Source organism: Antechinus flavipes, chromosome X, assembly GCF_016432865.1.
Source record: "Antechinus flavipes isolate AdamAnt ecotype Samford, QLD, Australia chromosome X, AdamAnt_v2, whole genome shotgun sequence".
Classification (NCBI taxonomy): domain Eukaryota; kingdom Metazoa; phylum Chordata; class Mammalia; order Dasyuromorphia; family Dasyuridae; genus Antechinus; species Antechinus flavipes.
Window position 1 is genome coordinate 1,926,124 of NC_067404.1, and position 21,564 is coordinate 1,947,687.

The window sequence follows — 21,564 nt, forward strand, 5'->3', positions numbered from 1 at the left end:
TGGGAAAAATGCTTCTGCACCCAGGATCAGACAGAAACCTTTGCCCTCCCACTATGAAGGTTGCTGTAGGGCATGTTGACATAGCCACAGAAGTTAGAAACCTGTCCTTCTTCTTCTGTCTTATTCTGTTTTCCTTTTTTTGTGTAACAAGTACATACATAAGAGGATATCAGACACATTCTGCCTTTTCTAATTCATGAGATTATAGACTTCAAGTTGGAAGGGACTTTGAAGATAAGCTACTGTAAGATTCTTATTTAACAGACGTGGAAAAAATGAGGCTCAGGTTAAGTGACAGGGCACTCAGTAGGAGGCAGTGAAATGACAACCAAAAAAAGCTAACATGGTGTGAAGTTGACCTGAGAGAACCATGAAGGAAGTGATTTGTTTTAGGGGTGGGGAGGGAAAAAGGTGGGGTGGATCTGGGATTTCACTGGTGTGGGGAACTTCCAGTTGAAGAAATGCCCTCTATGTAGGCAGAGTCATGCTTACTCAACAGGAGGCTACTTTTGTAAATGAGTGTATGAACTCTTCATCTCTGATGTAATAAGCTGTGTCTGAGGCCAAGGGTGCCTCATGCCTCCTCATATGCCCAGGAATTAAATTTTTACTTCTTCACACTGATGGCTTTAGACCAGCACATCACATTATCTGCTAGCTAGTAAAGATGGCATCTGAGCTATAGCCAATACTTCATGGTACTTTGGGGTGACTATCAGTGGAAAACTGGCAACATCCATAGAATTTAGGGAACAGTTCTTTTTTAAAAATTTTATTAAAACGTTTTATTTATAGAACATATGTATGGGTAAGTTTTTCAAACCTTCTGTTCCAACTTTTCCCCTCCTTCCCCCCACCCCCTCCCCTAGATGGCAGGTAGTCCAATACATGTTAAATATGTTAAAATATATATTAAATCCAATACATGTATACATATTTATACAGTTATCTTGCTGCACAAGAAAAATTGGATCAAGAAGGATAAAAAAACTGAGAAAGAAAACAAAATGCAAGCAAACAACAACTAAAAGAGTGAATATTCTATGTTGTGGTCCACACTCAGATCCCACAGTCTTCTCTGTGGATGTAGATAGCTCTCTTCATTATTGATCAATTGGAATCATCTCATTGTTGAAAAGAGTCACTTTCATCAGAATTGATTGTGTATAATATTGATGTTGCCATGTATAATGACCTCCTAGTTCTCCTCATTTCTTTTTTTTTTTTTTGAGTTGAAATATATTTACTTCTCAGTAGTCTAAAGACAAGCAAAAAGGATCTGAGCCATTGGTGGGGGAGAGATTCCTAGGACACTAGTAGGTGTAGCAGGGAGTGAAAAGAGACTGGCTGGAGGCAGAACTAGATGTGCCTGAATGAACGTACTGCCCTTTGGTTTCCTGGTTGTTTGCCTGAGCTCGCTTCACAAATGCCTCCTGCGTGGCCTTCTTGTTTGCAGCTTTGCCCCTCCAGGCATCAAGTGCACTGGCCTGCAGGGCCTGCCCATAGGAGAAACTCAGCTTCCAGGGCTTGGGCAGTGGGCAAAGGTTGATGGCATTTAAATTAAGAGTGGCATCTTCCTCACTCATGCCTCCAGATAGAAAGCAGATGCCTGGAACAGCAGCAGGCACTGTTCGGTGGAGGGTGGTGACAGTAGCCATAGCCACCTGTTCAGGGGTGTACTTCTTGGTGCAGGCATGTCCAGCTGTCACCATGTTGGGCTTCAGGAGAGTCCCCTCCAAGTAGACATGGTGGTCATTCAGGGCCTTGTAGACAGCGGCCAGTACCTTTTCAGAGACATACTGGCAATGTTCAATATCGTGATCTCCATCGGGGATGACTTCAGGCTCCACAATGGGCACCAGCCCATTCTGCTGGCAGATACTGGCATAGCGGGCCAGCGCGTTGGCATTTTCTTGAATGGCCAGGTTGGAAGGACACTGGTCAGCGATCTTCAGCACAGCCCGCCACTTCCCAAAGTCAGCACCATCCTTCTTGTACTGGGCACAGCACTGAGAGAGTCCATCCAAGCCTTGAATGGTGGTTTCTTGATTTGTTCCTGCCAGGGGAGCAGCACCTTGGTCTAGCTTGATTCCCACCACAATCCCCTTTTCCTTGAGGATATCTCTGAACCACTTTCCTTGGCTGTCTTTCTGATAGAGAGTTTCATGGAAAAGGATCACACCCCCAATGCTCTGGTTGATGGATTTGTCGACGGAGAAGAGAATTTCTCGGAATTGACAGCGGTTTTCTTCTGTGTTCTCTACCTTGATTCTCTGCAGGCAATTGCCCATGGTACCTACAGACTTATCTGCAGCCAGGATCCCCTTGCCATCGGCAACAATGCGTTTGGCAAGGTCTGAGAGCTCTTTCTTCTGCTCTGCAGTAAGTGCTTGAAAACGATAGTGCTTGTTTGGTGGAGAGAGTCTTTCGGTGATAAGTAGTTCCTGATGAGGAGGCAACTGCCAAAGAGCAGTTCTGCTCATTTCACTTAGCATCAGTTCCTGTAAGTCTTTCCAAGCCTCTCTGTATTCATCCTGCTGTTCATTTCTTACAGAACAATAATATTCCATAACATTCATATACCACAATTTACCCAGCCATTCTCCAATTGATGGGCATCCATTCATGTTCCAGTTTCTTGCCAATATAGAAAGGGCTGCCACAAACATTTTTGTACATATGGATCCCTTTCCCTCCTTTAAAATCTCTTTGGGATACAGGCCCAGTAGAAACACTGCTGGATCAAAGGGTATGCACAGTTTGATAACTTTTTGGGCATAATTCCAGATTCCTCTCCAGAATGGTTGGATTCGTTCACAACTCCACCAACAATGCATCAGTGTCCCAGTTTTTCCACATCCCCTCCAACATTTATCATTTTCTTTTCCTGTCATTTTAGCCAGTCTTACAGGTGTGTAGTGGTATCTCAGAGTTGTCTTAATTTTCATTTCTCTGATCAATAGTGATTTGGAACACTCTTTCAATATGAGTGGAAATAGTTTCAATTTTATCATCTGAAAAATTGTTCATATCCTTTGACCATTTATCATTTGGAGAATGACTTGATTTCTTGTAAATTAGAGTCAATTCTCTATATATTTTGGAAATGAGGCCTTTATCAGAACCTTTGAATGTAAAAATGTTTTCCCAGTTTATTGCTTCCCTTCTAATCTCATCTGCATTAGTTTTGCAAAACTAACTTAATATAATCAAAATGATCTATTTTGTGATGAATAATGATCTCTAGTTCTTCTTTGATCACAAATTCCTTCCTCCTCCACAGGTCTGAGAGATAAACTATCCTATGTTCTTCTAATTTATTTATAATCTCATTCTTTATGCCTAGATCATGAACCCATTTCGACCTTCTCTTGGTATATGTTGTTAAGTGTAGGTCAATGCCTAGTTTCTGCCATACTAGTTTCCAATTTTCCCAGCAGTTTTTGTCAAATGGTGAGTTCTCATCCCAAAATCTGGGGTCTTTAGGTTTGTCAAATACTAGATAGTTAGTTATTGACTATTTTGGTCTGTGAACCAACCTATTCCACAGCTCAACTGCCCTATTTCTTAGCCAATAACAAATGGTTTTGAAGACTCCTGCTTTATAATATAGTTTTAGGTATGGTACAGCTAGGCCATCTTCATTTGCTTTTTTTTTTCATTAATTCCCTTGAAATTCTTGACCTTTTGTTCTTCCAGTTGAATTTTGTTAGTATTTTTTCTAGGTCAGTAAAATAGTTTCTTAGGAGTTTGATTGTTATAGCATTAAATAAATAGATTAGTTTAGGGAATATTGTCATCTTTATTATATTTACTTGACCTATCTAAGAACACTTGATATTTTCCAGTTGTTTAGATCTGACTTTATTTGTGTTGAAAGTGCTTTGTAGTTCTGCTCATATAGTTCCTGACTTTCCCTTGGCATTTAGATTCCCAAATATTTCATATTATTGCTAACTATTTTAAATGGAATTTTTCTATATATCTCTTGCTGTTGGATTTTGTTGGCAATATATAGCAATGCTGATGATTTATATGGATTTATTTTGTATTCTGCAACTCTGCTAAAGTTGTGAATTATTTCTAATAGCTTTTTAGTACAATCTCTGGGGTTCTCTAAGTATACCATCATATCATTAACAAAGAGTGATAATTTAGTTTCCTCATTACTTATTCTAATTCCTTTAATCTCTTTTTCTTTTCTTATTGCCAAAGCTAGCATTTTTAATAAAATATTGAATAGTAATGGTGATAATGGGCAACCTTGTTTCACCCCTGATCTTACTGAGAATGGCTCCAGTTTATCCCCATTACATATGATGCTTGCTGATGGTTTTAAATAGATGCTACTATTTTAAAGAAAAGTCCATTTATTCCTATACTTTCTAGTATTTTTAATAGGAATGGATGTTGGATTTTACCAAATGCTTTTTCTGCATCTATTGAGATAATCATTTTTTTTATTAATTTGGTTATGATATAGTCAATTATGCTAATAATTTTTGTAATATTGAACTAGCCCTCCATTTCTGGTATAAATCCTACTTGATCATGAGTGTATTACCCTGGGGATGATTTTTTGTAATCTCTTTGCTAATATTTTATTTAAGATTTTTTTGCATCCAAAATGTTTGTAGCAGCCCTGTTTGTAGTGGCTAGAAACTGGAAAATGAATGGATGCCCATCAATTGGAGAATGGCTGGGTAAATTGTGGTATATGAATGTTATGGAATATTATTGTTCTGTAAGAAATGACCAGCAGGATGAATACAGAGAGGCTTGGAGAGACCTTCATGAACTGATGCTAAGTGAAATGAGCAGAACCAGGAGATCATTATACACTTCGACAACGATATTGTATGAGGACATATTTTGATGGAAGTGGATTTCTTTGACAAAGAGACCTGAGTTTCAATTGATAAATGACGGACAAAAGCAGCTACACCCAAAGAAAGAACACTGGGAAACGAATGTGAACTATCTGCATTTTTGTTTTTCTTCCCGGATTATTTATACCTTCTGAATCCAATTCTCCCTACGCAACAAGAGAACTGTTCGGTTCTGCAAACATATATTGTATCTAGGATATACTGCAACATATCCAACATATAAAGGACTGCTTGCCATCTAGGGGAGGGGGTGGAGGGAGGGAGGGGAAAAAAATCGGAACAGAAATGAGTGTCAATATAATGTAATTATTAAATAAAAAAACTTAAAAAAAAAAAAGAAAAAAAAAAGATTTTTTTGCATCAATATTTATTAGGGAGATTGGTCTATAATTTTCTTTATTTTCATCCTACCTGGTTTAGGTATTGTTAGAATCCTAGTGATAACTTACTGGTATTGATAGAAACAATGCTTATTGGTTCACACGTTAGAGCAAATCCTTACAAGATGTTAAGTCACTAGAATTGATTTTGTTAAGTCACTAGAACCTTTGAGAGTTCACACATTAGCTCACACATTAGAGTTCACAAGTTGGGAGATTTCAGTATTCAGTATGAGATTCACGAATTCACACCTCCCATAATCCCACTCTCAGAGGAAGAGTCACCCTTTGAGTTTACACCTCTAAAAGAGCATAAAAAAAGCTTCAGTCAGTCAGTCAGTTCGGAAGATTGCCAGGAGTTGTAGTTGAGCTAGAGGCAGAGACAAAAGACTAGCAACAAGAGCTCTCGGAACCAAAGAAAGCTAACTGGGCTATTTTGGAAGAGACAATAAAAGATTGGATTTTAACTCCAGGCTGTATTTGAGGTGATTATTGATCTGAACTAAAATGAAGGCTGCCTCCAGAAAACCTCCCCAAGAAACCTGCTCCCACAGAGGACCATTATATTATAGACAAAGAAGAAGAACGCCACAGGTATCAGTACTATATCTGTGTCATAAGAGGAATTTGGCAGGAGTCCTTCATTCCCTATTTTTTCAAATAGTTTATTTAGCATTGGAGTTAATTGTTCTTTAAATGTTTGGTAGAATTCACATGTAAATCCATCTGGTTCTGGGGATTTTTTCTTAGGGAGTTGGTTAATAGCTTGTTCTATTTCTTTTTCTAAAATGGGACTGTTTAAGTAATTTATTTCCTCTTCTGTTAATCTGGGCAATCTATATTTTAGTAGGTATTCCTCCATTTCACTTAGTTCATCATATTTATTGGCATCAAGTTGCACAAAGTAACTCCTAATTATTGCTCTAATTTCCTCTTCCTTGGTGGAAATTTCTCCTTTTTCATTTTTGAGACTAACAATTTGATTTTCCTCTTCCCTTTTTCTAATCAAATTAACTAAAGGTTTATCTATTTTGTTGGTATTTTCATAAAACCAACTTTTAGTTTTATTTATTAATTCCATAGTTTTTTAAACTTTCCTTTTTATTAATCTCTCCTTTTATTTTTAGAATTTCAAGTTTTATATTTGATTGGGGGGTTTTCATTTGTTCCTTTTCTTTTCTTTTTCTTTTTTTTTTTTTTGAGCTTTTGATGCAAAGCAATATTTTTTAAATAACTTTTTATTGATAGAACGCACGCCAGGGTAATTTTTTACAGCATTATCCCTTGCATTCACTTCTGTTCCAATTTTTCCCCTCCCTCCCTCCACCCCCTCCCCCAGATGGCAAGCAGTCCTTTACATGTTGAATAGGTTACAGTATATCCTGGATACAATATACGTGTGCAGAACCGAACAGCTTTCTTGTTGCACAGGGAGAATTGAATTCAGAAGGTATAAATAACCCGGGAAGAAAAACAAAAATGCAAGCAGTTTATATTCATTTCCCAGTGTTCTTTCTCTGGGTGTAGCTGCTTCTGTCCATCCTTGATCAATTGAAACTGAATTAGCTCTCTTTATCGAAGAGATCCACTTCCATCAGTATCGTTGTTGAGGTATATAATGATCTCCTGGTTCTGCTCATTTCACTTAGCATCAGTTCATGTAAGTCTCACCAGTCCTCTCTGTATTCATCCTGCTGGTCATTCCTTACAGAACAATAATATTCTATAACATTCATATACCACAATTTACTCAACCATTCTCCAATTGATGGGTATCCATTCATTTTCCAGTTTCTAGCCACTACAAACAGGGCTGCCACAAACATTTTGGCACATACAGGTCCCTTTCCCTTCTTTAGTATCTCTTTGGGGTATAAGCCCAGTAGAAACACTGCTGGATCAAAGGGTATGCACAGTTTGATAACTTTTTGGGCATAGTTCCAAATAGTTCTCCAGAATGGCTGGATGTGTTCACAATTCCACCAACAATGTATCAGTGTCCCTGTTTTCCCACATCCCCTCCAACATTCTACATTATCTTTCCCTGTCATTCTAGCCAATATGACAGGTGTGTAGTGGTATCTCAGAGTTGTCTTAATTTGCATTTCTCTGATTAATAATGATTTGGAGCATATTTTCATATGTCTATAAATAATTTCAATTTCTTTGTCTGAGAATTGTCTGTTCATATCCTTTTACCATTTATCAATTGGAGAATGGTTTGATTTCTTATAGATTAGAGTCAATTCTCTATATATTTTGGAAATGAGGCCTTTATCAGAACCTTTGATTGTAAAAATGTCTTCCCAGTTTATTGTTTCCCTTCTAATCTTGTTTGCATTTGTTTTGTTTGTACAAAAACTTTTCAATTTGATATAATCAAAATTTTCTATGTTGTGGTCAATAGTGATCTCTAGTTCTTCTTTGGTCATAAATTCTTCCCTCTTCCTCAGGTCTGAGAGGTAAATTATCCTATGCTCTTCCAATTTATTTATAATCTCATTCTTTATGCCTAGGTCATGAACCCATTTTGACCTTATCTTGGTGTACATTTGTTCCTTTTCTAGCTTTTTTAGTTGCAAGCCCAATTCATTGATTTTTTCTATTTTATGCAAATAAACATCTTAGAGATATAAAATTTCCTCTTATTAATGCTTTGGCTGCATCCCACAAATTTTGGTATGTTGTCTCATTATCATTCTCTTGGATGAAATTATTAATTAATTTGCTGTTTCACCCAATCATTCTTTAGGATGAGATTATTTAGTTTTCCAATTACTTTTTGGTCTATTTTCCCCTGGCCTTTTATTGCATGTGATTTTTATTGCATTATGATCTGAAAAAAAATGCATTTACTATTTCTGCCTTTCTGCATTTGATTTTGAGGTTTTTATGCCCTAATACTTGGTTATTTTTGTGTATTTTGTGTGAACCTCTGAGAAAAAAGTAAACTTCTTTCTGTCTCCATTCAATTTTCTCCAAAGATCTATCATACTTAATTTTTCTAACATTTTGCTTACCTTCTTAACTTCTTTCTGATTTATCTAGTTTAATATAACTAGTTCTGAGAGAGCAAGGTTGAGATCTCACACTTTTATAGTTTTGCTGTCTGTTTCATCTTGCATGTCTCTTAACTTCTCCTCTAGGAATTTGGATCATCTATCACTTGGTGTATATATGTTTAGTATTGATATTGATTCATTGTCTATGGTATCCTTTAGTAAGATATAGTTTCCTTCCTTAACTCTTTCAATTAGATCTATTTTTTATTTTACTTGACCTGAATCATAATAAATGATTCAGCCCTTTACCTTTACTCTGTATATATCACTCTGTTTTAAATGTGTTTCTTGTAAACAGCATATTGTAGGATTCTGGCTTTTAATCCAGTCTGCTATCCACCTCCTCTTTATGGGAGAGTTCATCCCATTCACATTCACAGTTAAAATAACTAATTCTATATTTCCTGCCATCTTATTTACCCTAGGTTGTGCTTTTCTCTTTTCTTTCCCCTTCTCTCCTCCCCAGTATTTTGCTTTTGATGACCACATCCCTGAAACAGTCCTTTCTGTTTAGAGCCCCTCCCCCTTTTTACACCTTTCCTCTAATTCTTCTGTTTTTTTTCTATTATTTCCCTCCCATTTTCCTATAAGGTGAGACAAGTTTCTCTGTGAAACCAAAAGTGTCTGATATTCTCTCTTTGAGCCAAATCCTGTTGAGAGTAAGAGTCACACAATGCTCATCCCCCTCACTTCTTTCCCTCAATTATAATGGGTTTTCTTTGCCTCTTTGTGAGATGTAATTTCTCTTATTTTGCCCTTTTCCAGTAAGATCCCCTTTCTACCTCTAGTTTCTTTTTCATATTATCATAATAAAGTCAAATTATATATGCACTCTCTAAGTATACCCATAACAGAAATATAATTCTTATGAGTTCTTTTTACCTTTTTATACTTCTCTTGAGTTCTGCATTTGGAAATCAAAATTTTAGTTCAATTCTGGTCTTTTCATTAGAAATAGGTTAAATTCACTTATATCATGAATATCCATCTTCTTAAAGATAATCCTCATTTTAGCTGGATAGTTTATTCTTGGCTGTAATCCCAGTTCCTTTGTTTTTTGGAATATTATATTCCAGGCCCTTTAATCCTTTAAGGTAGAAGCTGCTAGGTTTTGGAATCCTAATTGTGGCTCCTCTGTATTTAAATTGTTTCTTTCTGGCTGCTTGCCATATCTTTTCCTTGGTGGGATAGTTCTGAAATTTAGCCACGATATTCCTTGGGGATTTAATTTTGGGGTCTCTTTCAGGAGGTGATTGGTAAATTCTTTGATGGCTATTTTACCTTCTGATTCTAAAATATTAGGACAGTTTTATAATTTCCTGTAAGATAATGTCTAGATTCTTTTTTTTTTTTGTCATGGCTTTTAGGAAGTCCAATTATCCTTAGATTGTTTCTCCTAGATCTGTTTTCCAGATCAGTTATTTTTCCTAGGAGGTATTTCATATTTTCTTCTATTTTTTTCATTTTTTAAAAATTTTTGTTTGACTGATTCTTGAAGTGTTTTTTGAGTCATTCCCTTCCATTGTTCAATTCTAATTTTTAGTGTATCATTTTCTTCAGTTACCTTTTTTAGCTCCTTTTACAATTGGCCAATTGCAATTTTTAGTTCATTGTATTCTTTTTCCATTTCACAAATTTTGTTTTTCAGAGATTTGATGTCTTTTTCATATCTCTTTTGCAGGACATTATATTATTTTTCCATCCCTTCTTGAAATGATCTCATTTCATTTTTTCATTTTTCTTCTAACTCTCTTTTAAGATCCTTTATGCAGTCTTCCAAGAAAGCCTTGTGCAGTGGGGACCAGCTCATGTCTCTCTTTGGGGCTTCATCTGGAGTTGCTTTGTCTTTAAGAGCCTCAGGATTTGAGGTCTGTTCTTCTCTCTCTTCTCATTCATGTCTATAGTGACAGTTCTTTTTGTTTTTTCCTCATTTTTAAAGGCTTTTGGTCTGCTCTTAATGAAAAGGAGTGGCAGCTGCTTTAGTTTTCCCTGGGGCAGTTCTCCTGATTGATTTCTGGTGCTGGTTAATTGTGGCTAGGCCCTATGTTCTTCCAGGGCTCATTGGTTTACAATTTGTGTTTTGTAGCAAATCTGCTAGATCACCCACTTGCAACCAGAACAGAGTGGCCCTAAGAGGCGCACAGAAGATTACCAAGTGCATGGAAGCTACAACACTCTGACTCCCCATCCCAGCTTCTTGCCCCATCTGCCTGTGCTGTGGTCTGGGCTCCACAGACAGTTCTCCTGCCTGATTGAAACAGACCTGTTCTGTAATTCTTCTAAGGTATCTTCTTCTGGGAATGTGTTATACTCCAGATATTTGTGGATTCTTTGACTCCAAAACCAGTTTAGAGACTTAATCTGCTGTTGGTTTGAGAGAAGGTCAGAGGAGGTCACAGAAAGTCATGTTTGCGTTCTATCATCTTGGTTCTGCCCCCTACCTCCACTCTCACTCCCCGCTTCCCCTCCCCCCAGTGACTCTAGGGAGTAGTTCAACTGGTTCTCCAAATTCAAGCAGAAATAGCCTAAGTATTGGTTCTCCTGGTCAAATATAGGTTCTTGTGGAGGGTAAGGCCTTTCTCAGTTTTCCCAATTGTCTTCTTATTTGTCACAAAATACTATGAAGATCCAAAGTGTCCTGAGATGTAGTCAATGGAAAAGACGTATCCACATTTCTCCTATGTCCTTTGGTTGAAGTGAATCTCCTATGAAGGCAAAACTTCATGAATTATTCTGGGAAAGAGGGATCGGGAGTGTAGTGTGTAGCCAGAGCCATGGCCAGACTTGTGCCTGTTTAGGCCAATGAAACTCTTCCACAACCTTTGTGATGTGGCTTTCCTGGTCAGTCATTAGAGAGTCCCACTTTGCTTTTGGTCCTTATTCTCTGAACCCATCACCTCACGAACTATAGGTCATGTCAGGCCCTTTGTATGAAGATCCTACTAAAACCTAGGCTTTTTGTGGCTCTGTGACTTCAACCTGATTCCTCATCCAGTTGGTCATCTGGGCCACTACTCTACAATACACCCATGGCATAATTGGGGAGTGGAATTTGACATGAGACTATCTCTGATTAAATTGCTATTCATCTGTCCATTCTCTCTTAAGTGCTTGGTTGTGTTCATAAACCATTTTAATCTATACCAAAGTTGCTTTGTGCCAGTCATCTGAATCAATTGCAAGTTCCACAATAGATCTTAAATGTATTCTCTTCTCATAACTTCTTAACTGGAATATTTCAATATTCTCTTCAACTTTCTGAAAGATTAAGATCTAACAAAGAAGGGAAAAGTATAAATAAAGCAACCAACATTTCATGGGCAACACTGAGTATTCTGGCTCCTGTCCAGATCTCACAATGATACTTTAAAACCCTCAAAACCCTGCTTTTATTGGATTTTAGTACAGATGACAGTTCAGTGCCAGTTATGGAGAGCACAACAGAGACAAATGAAGTCCTGGATTTGGGAAGTTAGTAATAAATTGTTTTAGTGTAAATTTAACCATTCAGACCAAATCATCACCATTAAAAATACCTACGAAACCCTTAGTCACAGCAAATGGCATGTGATATAGCCAACTGAATAGTGTATGTTAATTAGGGGAAATAGTAATATTATCTACCTACAAGAGCAAGACAACTTCAACCTACCCTTTTTTGGAGGTGGGAAGTCCCCAGAGTGTTATGCATGACAAACATTTACCAATGCATCTATCAATTTTGATAACTATTTTTTTCCTCCCTAAAACAAAAAATACTTTATCACATGGGATGACTCTGAGGGAGGGGAAAGAGGAAAGGACACATGATATGCTATGGTGCTGCAAAAAACGGAAAACATCAAATTTTTTTCAAGAGTTCAAGAATCTCATGGGTAATAATGGAGGAGGGGAAGGAGTAAAGCAAGCAGTCTGGGTTAGGTTTTACAGCAGGTCTAAAACTATACTACAAATCTGTCGATACTTGTTAAAAATAGGTTGATCACTGGAAAATATTACATATGCAGTATACAGAATCAAAAAATACAGTAACAGAATAAAAGAAATACAAAATCAGAAGTTGGGAGGTTGAGGCAGGAAAGGACACACTATTCCATAAAAAGAAGGGGTAAATGAAAAACAGGTTAACAGAAGTCGGATAGGACATCCAAGGCCTCACACCACATATCAAATTAAAACTCAAGTGTATCCACAAATTAGATCCCAAAGGGGAATTGTTAGCAAATTAAAGGAGAAAAGAAGAAATTACTTTTCAAGTCTATGGGGATGAGGTCATGACCTATCAAGTGACATGGAGGATAACATATCCTCTCTTTACACTCATTCTTTTTGTGACTTCATAATCTCCTATGGATTTTCTTGTCATCTCTTTATAGATGACTCAGATATCTATATCTGTCTAGGGGTGGGGGAGTAGGCTAGAGCCTAACACTATGGCCTCAAGTTTTACAAAGAACATATATAAAAAAGCAAAAGATGCTCCAAATATCCCACGGGAATAGTTGCATATGACATGAGCCATCCTGGTACTATGTCTTCTTTCTTCTTTTTAGGCATAAAATATGACCCGGCCTGGGATTGGGAGGAAAATTCATGATGTTACTTTGTCCTACTACAGCCCAAGTTGACAGGACTCCTGTAAGTAACCCTTTCCCCTCTTCCTCCTATTAACCTAATTCATACTAATACAGCCTATTAATAAACAAGCTGTTATGAGCTTCTCTTTGATATCTTGGCATTCTCATGGTACAATCACCCCACAATTGGCCTAATTGAGGAAGAACACATCTACCTTCTTATGTTTGGCATAGTTGACAAGGTACCAGAGAAGAGGGCTATGGAGTGAAACTTCTGCAGGGGAATCCTTACTCCTGAGGGAGAGGTGGTTTGTTGGACACCCACATGCAAGTGGACATGGAAGGGTTAGCCTGAACCTCAGAACTACATTGGCTTGTACCTTGATAGAATTCCACTGAGGGAAGGATGGAATAGGGCCATCCCTTATGATGTCAGCTATTTGTGTTACTAAATGGAAGATTATCTTAGACAAAAAAGAGAACTTTCAATGCTTTTAAGAGAGACCTTGAAATGGCAATTGCCCTCTGTATCATAGGATAAAGAACAGAGAGAATTTCTTTTTCTCTCCTTCTCTTTCTGACTGTGTGCACCAGAGAGACAGGAGAGAAGCAGAGGAAGATAAACTCAGTGAAATGAAGATTAGTTGACATATGATTGATAAAGTGTCAGATTAGAATATCTGCGAAACAAAAAACAGGTGCCATTTTTTAAAAAGTGATGATTTCTTTGGCTGTGTGTGTGTGTGACAGACAGACAGACAGACACAGCATGGCCCACAGACATCTAGTAAGGTAGGCAAGGAGAAGTAATGATATCAGGGCCATTGTCTCAAAATTGTATATCTGTGTTTTTCTGTGCCTATGGGTGTCTCTCAGAGTCTGTAATTGTGTGCAGTTTTTAATTTTTATTTTGCCTTTCTTTTTTCTTTTTCTTTTTTATTTAATCAAAGTTAAGACCAGTGGATAAACACAAATACAACACAGTTACTTCAGATGATTCTTCATATTTGTGTACATACAGACTCATGGACTTAATCCCAGAGAAACCTGTAGTCAGCAACGAAATGCATACAGTCTTTCCGCTCCTTTCTCATTGGCACATACTCTCTCATTACAATGAAAATGAATTCATGCATAAATAGGCCACAGGTACAAAGAAGCTAATATGCTAACAAATATATAACCTTTGTTATCTATAGTGACCACAATACATTCAGTTACAGATAACTACTTGTACCATAAAAGGCATTATCCAAAGAGAAATTATGCTGCAGAGAAAAGCTATACACACATACATGCAATGCAAAAATAAACTGCTGCAAGGTTAGCACATGCATGGAAAAGTACACTCTTCCAATATTCCTCCATGTTTATTATAAAAGCCCTCTCCACTTAACTAAAATTAAAATGACCTTAAAAGGATAATGTTTATAAGTTAAGTATTTTCAGCCACAGAAATGCAATGGCAATAAACGTTTGGATCATTTTCAAAACAAGAACAAAAATCCATTCTTCTGATGATGTGCTTGACTAAAAATTCTGTGCAAGATACCTTGCTTTACATTCCCAGTAACTAGGAGGAAAAAGCTCAAGTCAGTTTGCAGATGGTCAAAAGGATTTGGGCATTCCAGAAGGAATTTGAATCTTCTGGGTCTTTCCCCAACAACTGTGGCATTTCCTCTTTTGATTTTCTCAACAGCATCAGCTTTGCAATTGTGTATCTGAATAACAGTGCACATCACAGTAAACATGTCCACACCAGCAATCAAACCCAGCCAACCTTATTTTCTCCCTGCCCATGAAAGAGAAATTCGGTTTTTTGTTTTTTTTTTTTTTGGTTTGGTTTGTGACTTACTTTGCTCTTCAGAGGGCTGCACTAAATGTCCCATCTTGAAGCTTGTAAGTAGTCCATTCAGGTACTGCTTTGTTGACAAGGATACTTTCCACTTGGGTAGATCCGATGGAATCTGCTGAAAGTGACTGCTTTGATACAGAGTTTAACTGCATAGATGGTGGATGTGTGAGCTGTAAGGAGTTTCTGGGACATTTCCCACTGTACACTGAACTGGCAAATATTTGGATTACTGACAGGAGGTGCAGGTGGATAGGTCCTCCATTACTATTATTCCATTTTTAGTAGCACCCTAGGTTTTCCATCAGATGCAAAGCCACTGAAAGAAAGCACAGGCACCATGCTATAGTTAAGTTTCCTGAACCATATTCCTCTCCGGTGCACCCTGGAGAAAACATATAGGAAGCAAGGGTTAGGAGAGCAGGTCTGCTCCTGTACACAGGAGAGTTTGCAGTTCTCTACCTGGGTCATGATTCTCACTTCCCAATGTCAGGTTGTTTTTCCATTCCAGGCAGATTGGCCAGCCACAACCGCTGCCAGTGATGGGGACAGATGAAGCCGCCAAACTCCCAGCTTGCTGCGCCTCAGCCAGGCCCTCCCATGCATGAATATGTAAAGGGAAAATTGTGTCAAAGGTCTTGGTCAGATCTACATTGTGTATAGATTTCTGTTCTACTCCTGGCATTTCTCATAGAGTTGTCAGTTAGCAAATACCATATTGACTGGTCCTTGGACCTTTCTGAAACCACACTAGATCTCAAGTATATGATCATCTTCCAGGTGAAATATCAGCCTATGAAGGTAGACTCCAGCAAGATTCTTGCCAGCCTGAGAGGACTCACATTTCCATGATCATCACAGGACAATCTATTTCCTCATCTGCAGAGATGTTACAAAGTGGATCGATTCTCTGCCTCTTGTGCTCATTCTGGCTTAGCAGTCAATGGCCAGAAATCCCAGGTCCTCCATCAGCCAGTGCCACACCATCCATAGGGGAAACCACCAGGTACAGCAAGTGGAAAAGTTCTGAATGCTGTGGATAAGCTCACTTCCTTTGGCAGCATACTTCCCAGGGATGTCCACATTGACAATGAGGTTGAGCATGCCTTGCCAGAGCTCACTCAGTGTTTGGGAGGCTCCAAAGCAAAGGGTGGGAGAGAAGAGGTAGTGGACTGACCACCAGACTGAAGGTCTGCAGAGCCCTTGTGCTGACCCCATGGTTGGACATCTATGAAACTGGACAGTATCCCAGCACCACACCGGGAAACCGAATCGCTTCTGTTTGAATTGTCTCGGGAAGATCCTGAAGCTTGCTGGGCAGGAAAAGGTACCAGACACGGAGGGCCTTCCCCAAACTAAACCGCCAAGCCTCCCTGCTCGACTGCAGCGAGCGCAACTCTGTTGGTTGGCCATGTTCATTCATCTGGAAAACATGCATAAATTGATTAAAGGTCTCAGAGTTCCTTATGAATTCTGTATATGTTTGATCTCATTTTAAGAGTACTGAGGAAATGTAGGAAGGGAAAATAAATACTTTTATAAACTAATGGGCCTTTGGTCAAGAAGTAAGTGATTCCTCTGAAGTTTATTCATTGAATTGGGTTTTTGAAGAAATATGTACATATTGGTCAGGGTGTAAGAAGCAAGCTCCTTAATAGGAACTCTGCAGACTCACTGATGAAGCCAGGAAAAAAATTTTACTCACAAGTTTGCAAGAATAGGTGTCTACAAATAGGCACACACTTCAAGCACCAAAGCATAATCTTTTTTGTTCCCTGTCCTAAGATGCATCTCCCCTGATTTACTGGGTACAACAGAGATTATAGACTACCCAGAGCACCTAATGCATGTCAGTCTCAACTTCTAATTACATCATCCATAAGTATTCACTTCCCATTTCCTTATACCTTATTTGCTCATAGTTTCCCATAACTGTGGTTGTAAATGACCATTTTGGCAAAAACCAGTTGCATGTTCTTTGTCATGTAGGTGTACTCACCCTGGTGCAGAAGCAACATCTCCAACCACATTTTCTACAACAGTATAGGTAGGTGATTAATGATAACTGGGCTCTTTGTAGCTGCTGGTACCACCTTGAATGATGTAGGGAAAGAACTTAAATAATATTTTTGTGGCTACACAATCAAGCTTTCCAATTCTGTAACTGTTAAGTCATAAACTTGCTGAATGGGGGGGTATTCTCCTAACATTATGGATATGACTCTCTCTAGACACTAGTTTCAGTACAAATTTTCTATCCTGGCTAGGATCTCATGCAACGCTGTTGGAATCCAGCTCCTATAGTGAATTAAGGGTGTGAATTTTACCAGGGCCAGGAGTCTTAAATATGAACTCTTCAAAATTTATTGATCAGAGAGACAAATATATATATCAAATGTTCATAGACTTGATACAAAGTATACTCTTTGAAGTTCCTATAGTTTTCTCTAAGAAACAAGATCTACTGAGATGTAAATGATTAAGCCCCAGATCTTGATTAATTAGACAGAGATGTAAACAGTTGAGATACACATCAGGGTTCTCCAAGTTCAAGTGGAAAGGAACTGGGCCTCCTAGTTCAGGATAGACTCTGGAGGAGAAGGGTGCAAAGGTCTTCCTCAATTAGGCTCCCCATTACTCACATTATGTGTCATAGTGTAAATGCAGGTCCAGTGTTCCTGAAAGATGTATCCTCAATTATTTTACATCCTATGGGTTAAGGTGAATTTCCTCTGAAGGTAAATCTTATGTTGAGGCAGTCTGAGACAGATTTATCAGAGAGTGTATTGATTACCTAGAACTGTCTATGGCCCAGCTCTTTCAGACACAGCTTCTGTTAAGGCCAATATGCAATCAGTTCTCATTAGAACTGGTCAATGAAACTTGGATTACATGTATTAAGTTTTGTCCCTCTGCAGTCCATCATCTACTTATCAGCTACTTGAAAAACATATGCAATTAACTCCAGTGGCTCCTAGTACATTTTGGATCAAATATAGATTTCTTTGAGGAACTCCCTGGCTTCTTCCTTTTTTTTTTTTTTTTTTTTTTTTTTTTTTTTTTTTGCTGAGGCAATTGGTGTTAAATGACTTGCTTTTAAAGTTAAGATTCTCTGATTCAGAATTGTAAGCCCTTTAACAAAATTGATATGAACAGAAATAACTTCAATAGATTTCTAAATACCTTATTCTACCCTAGTAAGTATACCAATCTAGGCATCACTACAAACATTTGAAAAGTTCTTTACAATGCATTTTCATGTATTCATACTGTGTTTAGAATTAAAGACTAAAAAAATCTTTAATTAAAAATAAGGAACTAAAAGGAAATGCAAAATTTTAATTGCATCAATTCTCTGTCATGTTGAGGATCATTTCAAGAGTAATTTCTGTTTGTGGTTCTTCAACATCATCTATTGTTATCCCTTATACAATAGGATCCATTTCATCTGTAGCATTCTCTATGTTGACAATGGAAATATCTTCAATTGGCATTTGCTCAATAACTTTATATGAAAAAGAGATCATAATAAGCATTAGCAATGAAACATTAAAATCAGAATTTACAGACTGCAAATGTATAAATTTATGCTGAAAACTAACTTGATCTAAAGCATGAAATCAAGTATTTTAGAGCATTAATCCATGATGATGGTGTAATATAAATACTTCCATTTTCCCCCTTCTAGTGGTGAGTTTTGTAATCCCCACAAAGATATATTTCAAAGATCAACTGAGTATTTCATTGGCTCTTTTTACTCCAAATCAGAAATATATTATATTATAGCAAACTAATATTTTATTTCATTTATTTCATACCTTAACTACCCAAGTTATTCTTTTCCAAACAGTTTTACTTCTGTTAGAAACAGGACACAATAGTGTCATTAAAAAAGCTGTTACAATCCATTTGTCTACTACTTCTCGTTTGTCTGCTCAATCAATGTTTACTGCATGTCACATCCACAACGTTGTCTTAGGTGTTATGAAGGATATGAAGTAACAGATTTTTATTCCCAATTACAGCAAATTTAAACCTAATTATAATGGGGATTTAAAAAAATCATTCCAAATATTTGCACAAGTAACTGTTATTCATATGATTTGATACACTTTCTTATTGGCCATGAACATCCAAGGGAATACTCTACTGCTACAAACATTAGAATGAAAAACAGCTTTAATTTAAAACATCAAAGGGGGCTTTTAAAAAATGTTAATAAATTATATTTGTAAGAGTGTTTTAAATTCGTTTTGAATTCCTCTTTTAAAAAGTGACACTGAACTTAATCTTCCCGAGAGTGCTATCAATAGTTAGGCTATTTAAGACTAGTATGCCAAAAAGCAAAATGTTCTTTTCTCACCATTGGAATAAAGTAGAAGCATTAGATAAATTATCTGAATAAATTGAGAGAAAGCATCAATTAGGAAATGAAGCTTCTCAAATCCACTGCTCAAAATAATTTCATCAGTTTTATCCTTTGCTCTGGTAGTGAAGACTAACATAAAATTATCACAGTTACTAGAATTCTCGGTTGACAACAGCGGAAAGAAGCCAAAATGGGAAGACAGGCATTTAGCATATTAGAAAGTGTTCTGAATTTGGAGGCATGAAAAGGAAGTTCAGAATCCATGACACCTGTTAATTGTGCAACTTTAGCCAAATCATTTAGCTTTCCTGAGGCACAGTTTCATTAATTTCTTAAATCTTGGGCAGTTTGAAATTCAAATAATACTAAAATTCATCTTTTACATGAATCAACTTGGAACTTTATTTTACTTTTATGTGTTCTTTATTCTCTTCATGTTCTTTTCTTATTTACCCCCACACTTTGCAGCATACCAAAAGATATTAATGTTCAATTAAATCCCTAAATATCTATTCAAATGGGCTAATTCTGTCACAACATTCCTATCATAATTGTCTCCAATCTTTTCTCTTTTATTGACTGCATCTAAAGAAATTTTTGGATTCAAAGGTAGTCTGAAAATAGGACGATAAATATGAACTAAAATGCATCTTCTGTCTATAAAAATATTTTCAAATTTAATCATCATCAACAGTCAAAATTAGCAGTTAGTAAATGTTAACTCTGAATTTAACAAAGAAGTGTTATCAAGTGTCTAAGGCTTAACAGTAACAATTTAAGGCCAATTTTTATTTACATCAATTTTTAAACTTTAAATGTTTCTCCAATTTTTATTTGTAATAGGAATTTTAATAGCAAGAGATTACCAACAGATGCTTACAATTATAAATTTGCTTATTGTATCAAAATTCATTGTTGGTATAATTAAATAAGCCTTTATTACTCATAATAAAACCCCAAGAATTTTTTTCTCAGTAAAAATGGTGTAATACACTCATTTTTAAAGAAAGGGAAAAATTTAGAATTATATATACAATTGTAACAATTTATAGTCTTTTAGAATAAACAATAAAATATTTACTCTGGATACTTTAAGGCATTATTCTGCTTAGATTTTGAATTATATGACCTCTAAAAAATATATAACAATTTGTTGCTTATACCCAGATTATCATTATTATATAATCTCTTATATGAAAATTTTAAATATTCATCAGACTCAATGAAATGCTTCAGGAAAATCACTGACTAGCATTAAATTTAAATTAATGTGGTTTTTTTCCTATTTGTACATGAATTAAGTATTTAATGTCAGAAGAAACTATATCTATAAAGGTATGGTTTTAATCTATTCCAAAAAGCAAATAGAAATAGTATGAGTTATCTGGGGAAATATAAAAACTAGTCTATCCTATAAGGCCAGAAGATCTGCATTGCTATCCTTGATCTCATGAATTTCTTGTAGCTCATAAAACAGTGTTTACCTTCTTCCCTTGTACCTTGTTCTGGGCCCTTTTGATTTTTCTCATTTTTTCTTCTTTTTGCTGATAGAACAGCCTTTCCTCTCACCACTTCACATGTTTGTGCATATTCTTCTGTTGGTGAAATGTTTCAGAGTCAGCATAATGAAAGTGACATTATTTTCTAACTTTTAGTAAAACATTTATGCTTTTTAAGGCTTTTTAATACTGAGAAAACACTGGGTCATATCTACTTATACCACTTGTACAAATAAAGATGATGCTATTTATTAGTACAGATATTTTCATCCGTATATAGCTGGATGATCCATTGATTTGTAGAATTAACAGAATTATGCAGATCCTGTAAAAATGAATAAAACCCCCCAAACTTTGCTTATTAAGAATTTTCAGTTCACATAAAATGGCACTTGCTGAAATGCTCAATCATAGACTTGTTTAATAAATCCTGTTAGAAAAAGGAGAAAGTAAAGTCAAACTTAAAGAACTATGGGTGTGTAGGAGGAATAAGAAGAAATTCCTATCATTTGATAAAACAACACATGGTATAGCAAGATAAGATTCTGTTGCTAAGAGAGTGGAGCAGATTTTATTCAAAGTGTGGCAAGAGAATTCTCAAAAAAGCAAAAACAAAACATTCCAGTGGGAATATTTCAGACAAACTACTTCAGTAAAAGGGAATCATTTTCATGGGGAACATGGGTCTTGTTTTACAAGAGAAGTAAATAGTACATTAAGCGTCACTTCACAGCCAGATTTTCTAGAATGTGTCTGCTCTGTACAGCAAAAGATACCATTTGACTAATTTCTGAACTCAAAAATTGAAGGTTAGAGCATGATGACATCCTACTGTCACAGGTAAGGATAGAGGAGATGTAATAGATCATTTAGTCCAGCCCCTCATTTTAAGAGCTGGTGAAGCTGAGGCCCAGAGAAGGACAGATCTTTGCCCAA

General features: G+C 36.7%; 1 protein-coding gene and 1 pseudogene across 1 annotated transcript; both read right to left on the bottom strand.

The window, feature by feature from the left end:
• Positions 1-1,211: 1,211 nt before the first annotated feature.
• Positions 1,212-2,498, bottom strand: LOC127542881 (fructose-bisphosphate aldolase B-like). The gene has a single exon (XM_051968772.1). The coding sequence runs from the start codon at positions 2,493-2,495 to the stop codon at positions 1,314-1,316; it is 1,182 nt and encodes a 393-aa protein (XP_051824732.1). The 5' UTR covers positions 2,496-2,498; the 3' UTR covers positions 1,212-1,313.
• Positions 2,499-12,975: 10,477 nt separating this feature from the next.
• LOC127542765 (AN1-type zinc finger protein 6-like) overlaps positions 12,976-21,564 on the bottom strand; it is a 29,531-nt pseudogene continuing 20,942 nt past the window's right edge.

What these genes read in the sequence shown, in the direction of transcription:
- LOC127542881 (XM_051968772.1), bottom strand. Translation starts at nt 2,495, where the DNA reads ATGCTAAGTGAAATGAGCAGAACTGCTCTTTGGCAGTTGCCTCCTCAT.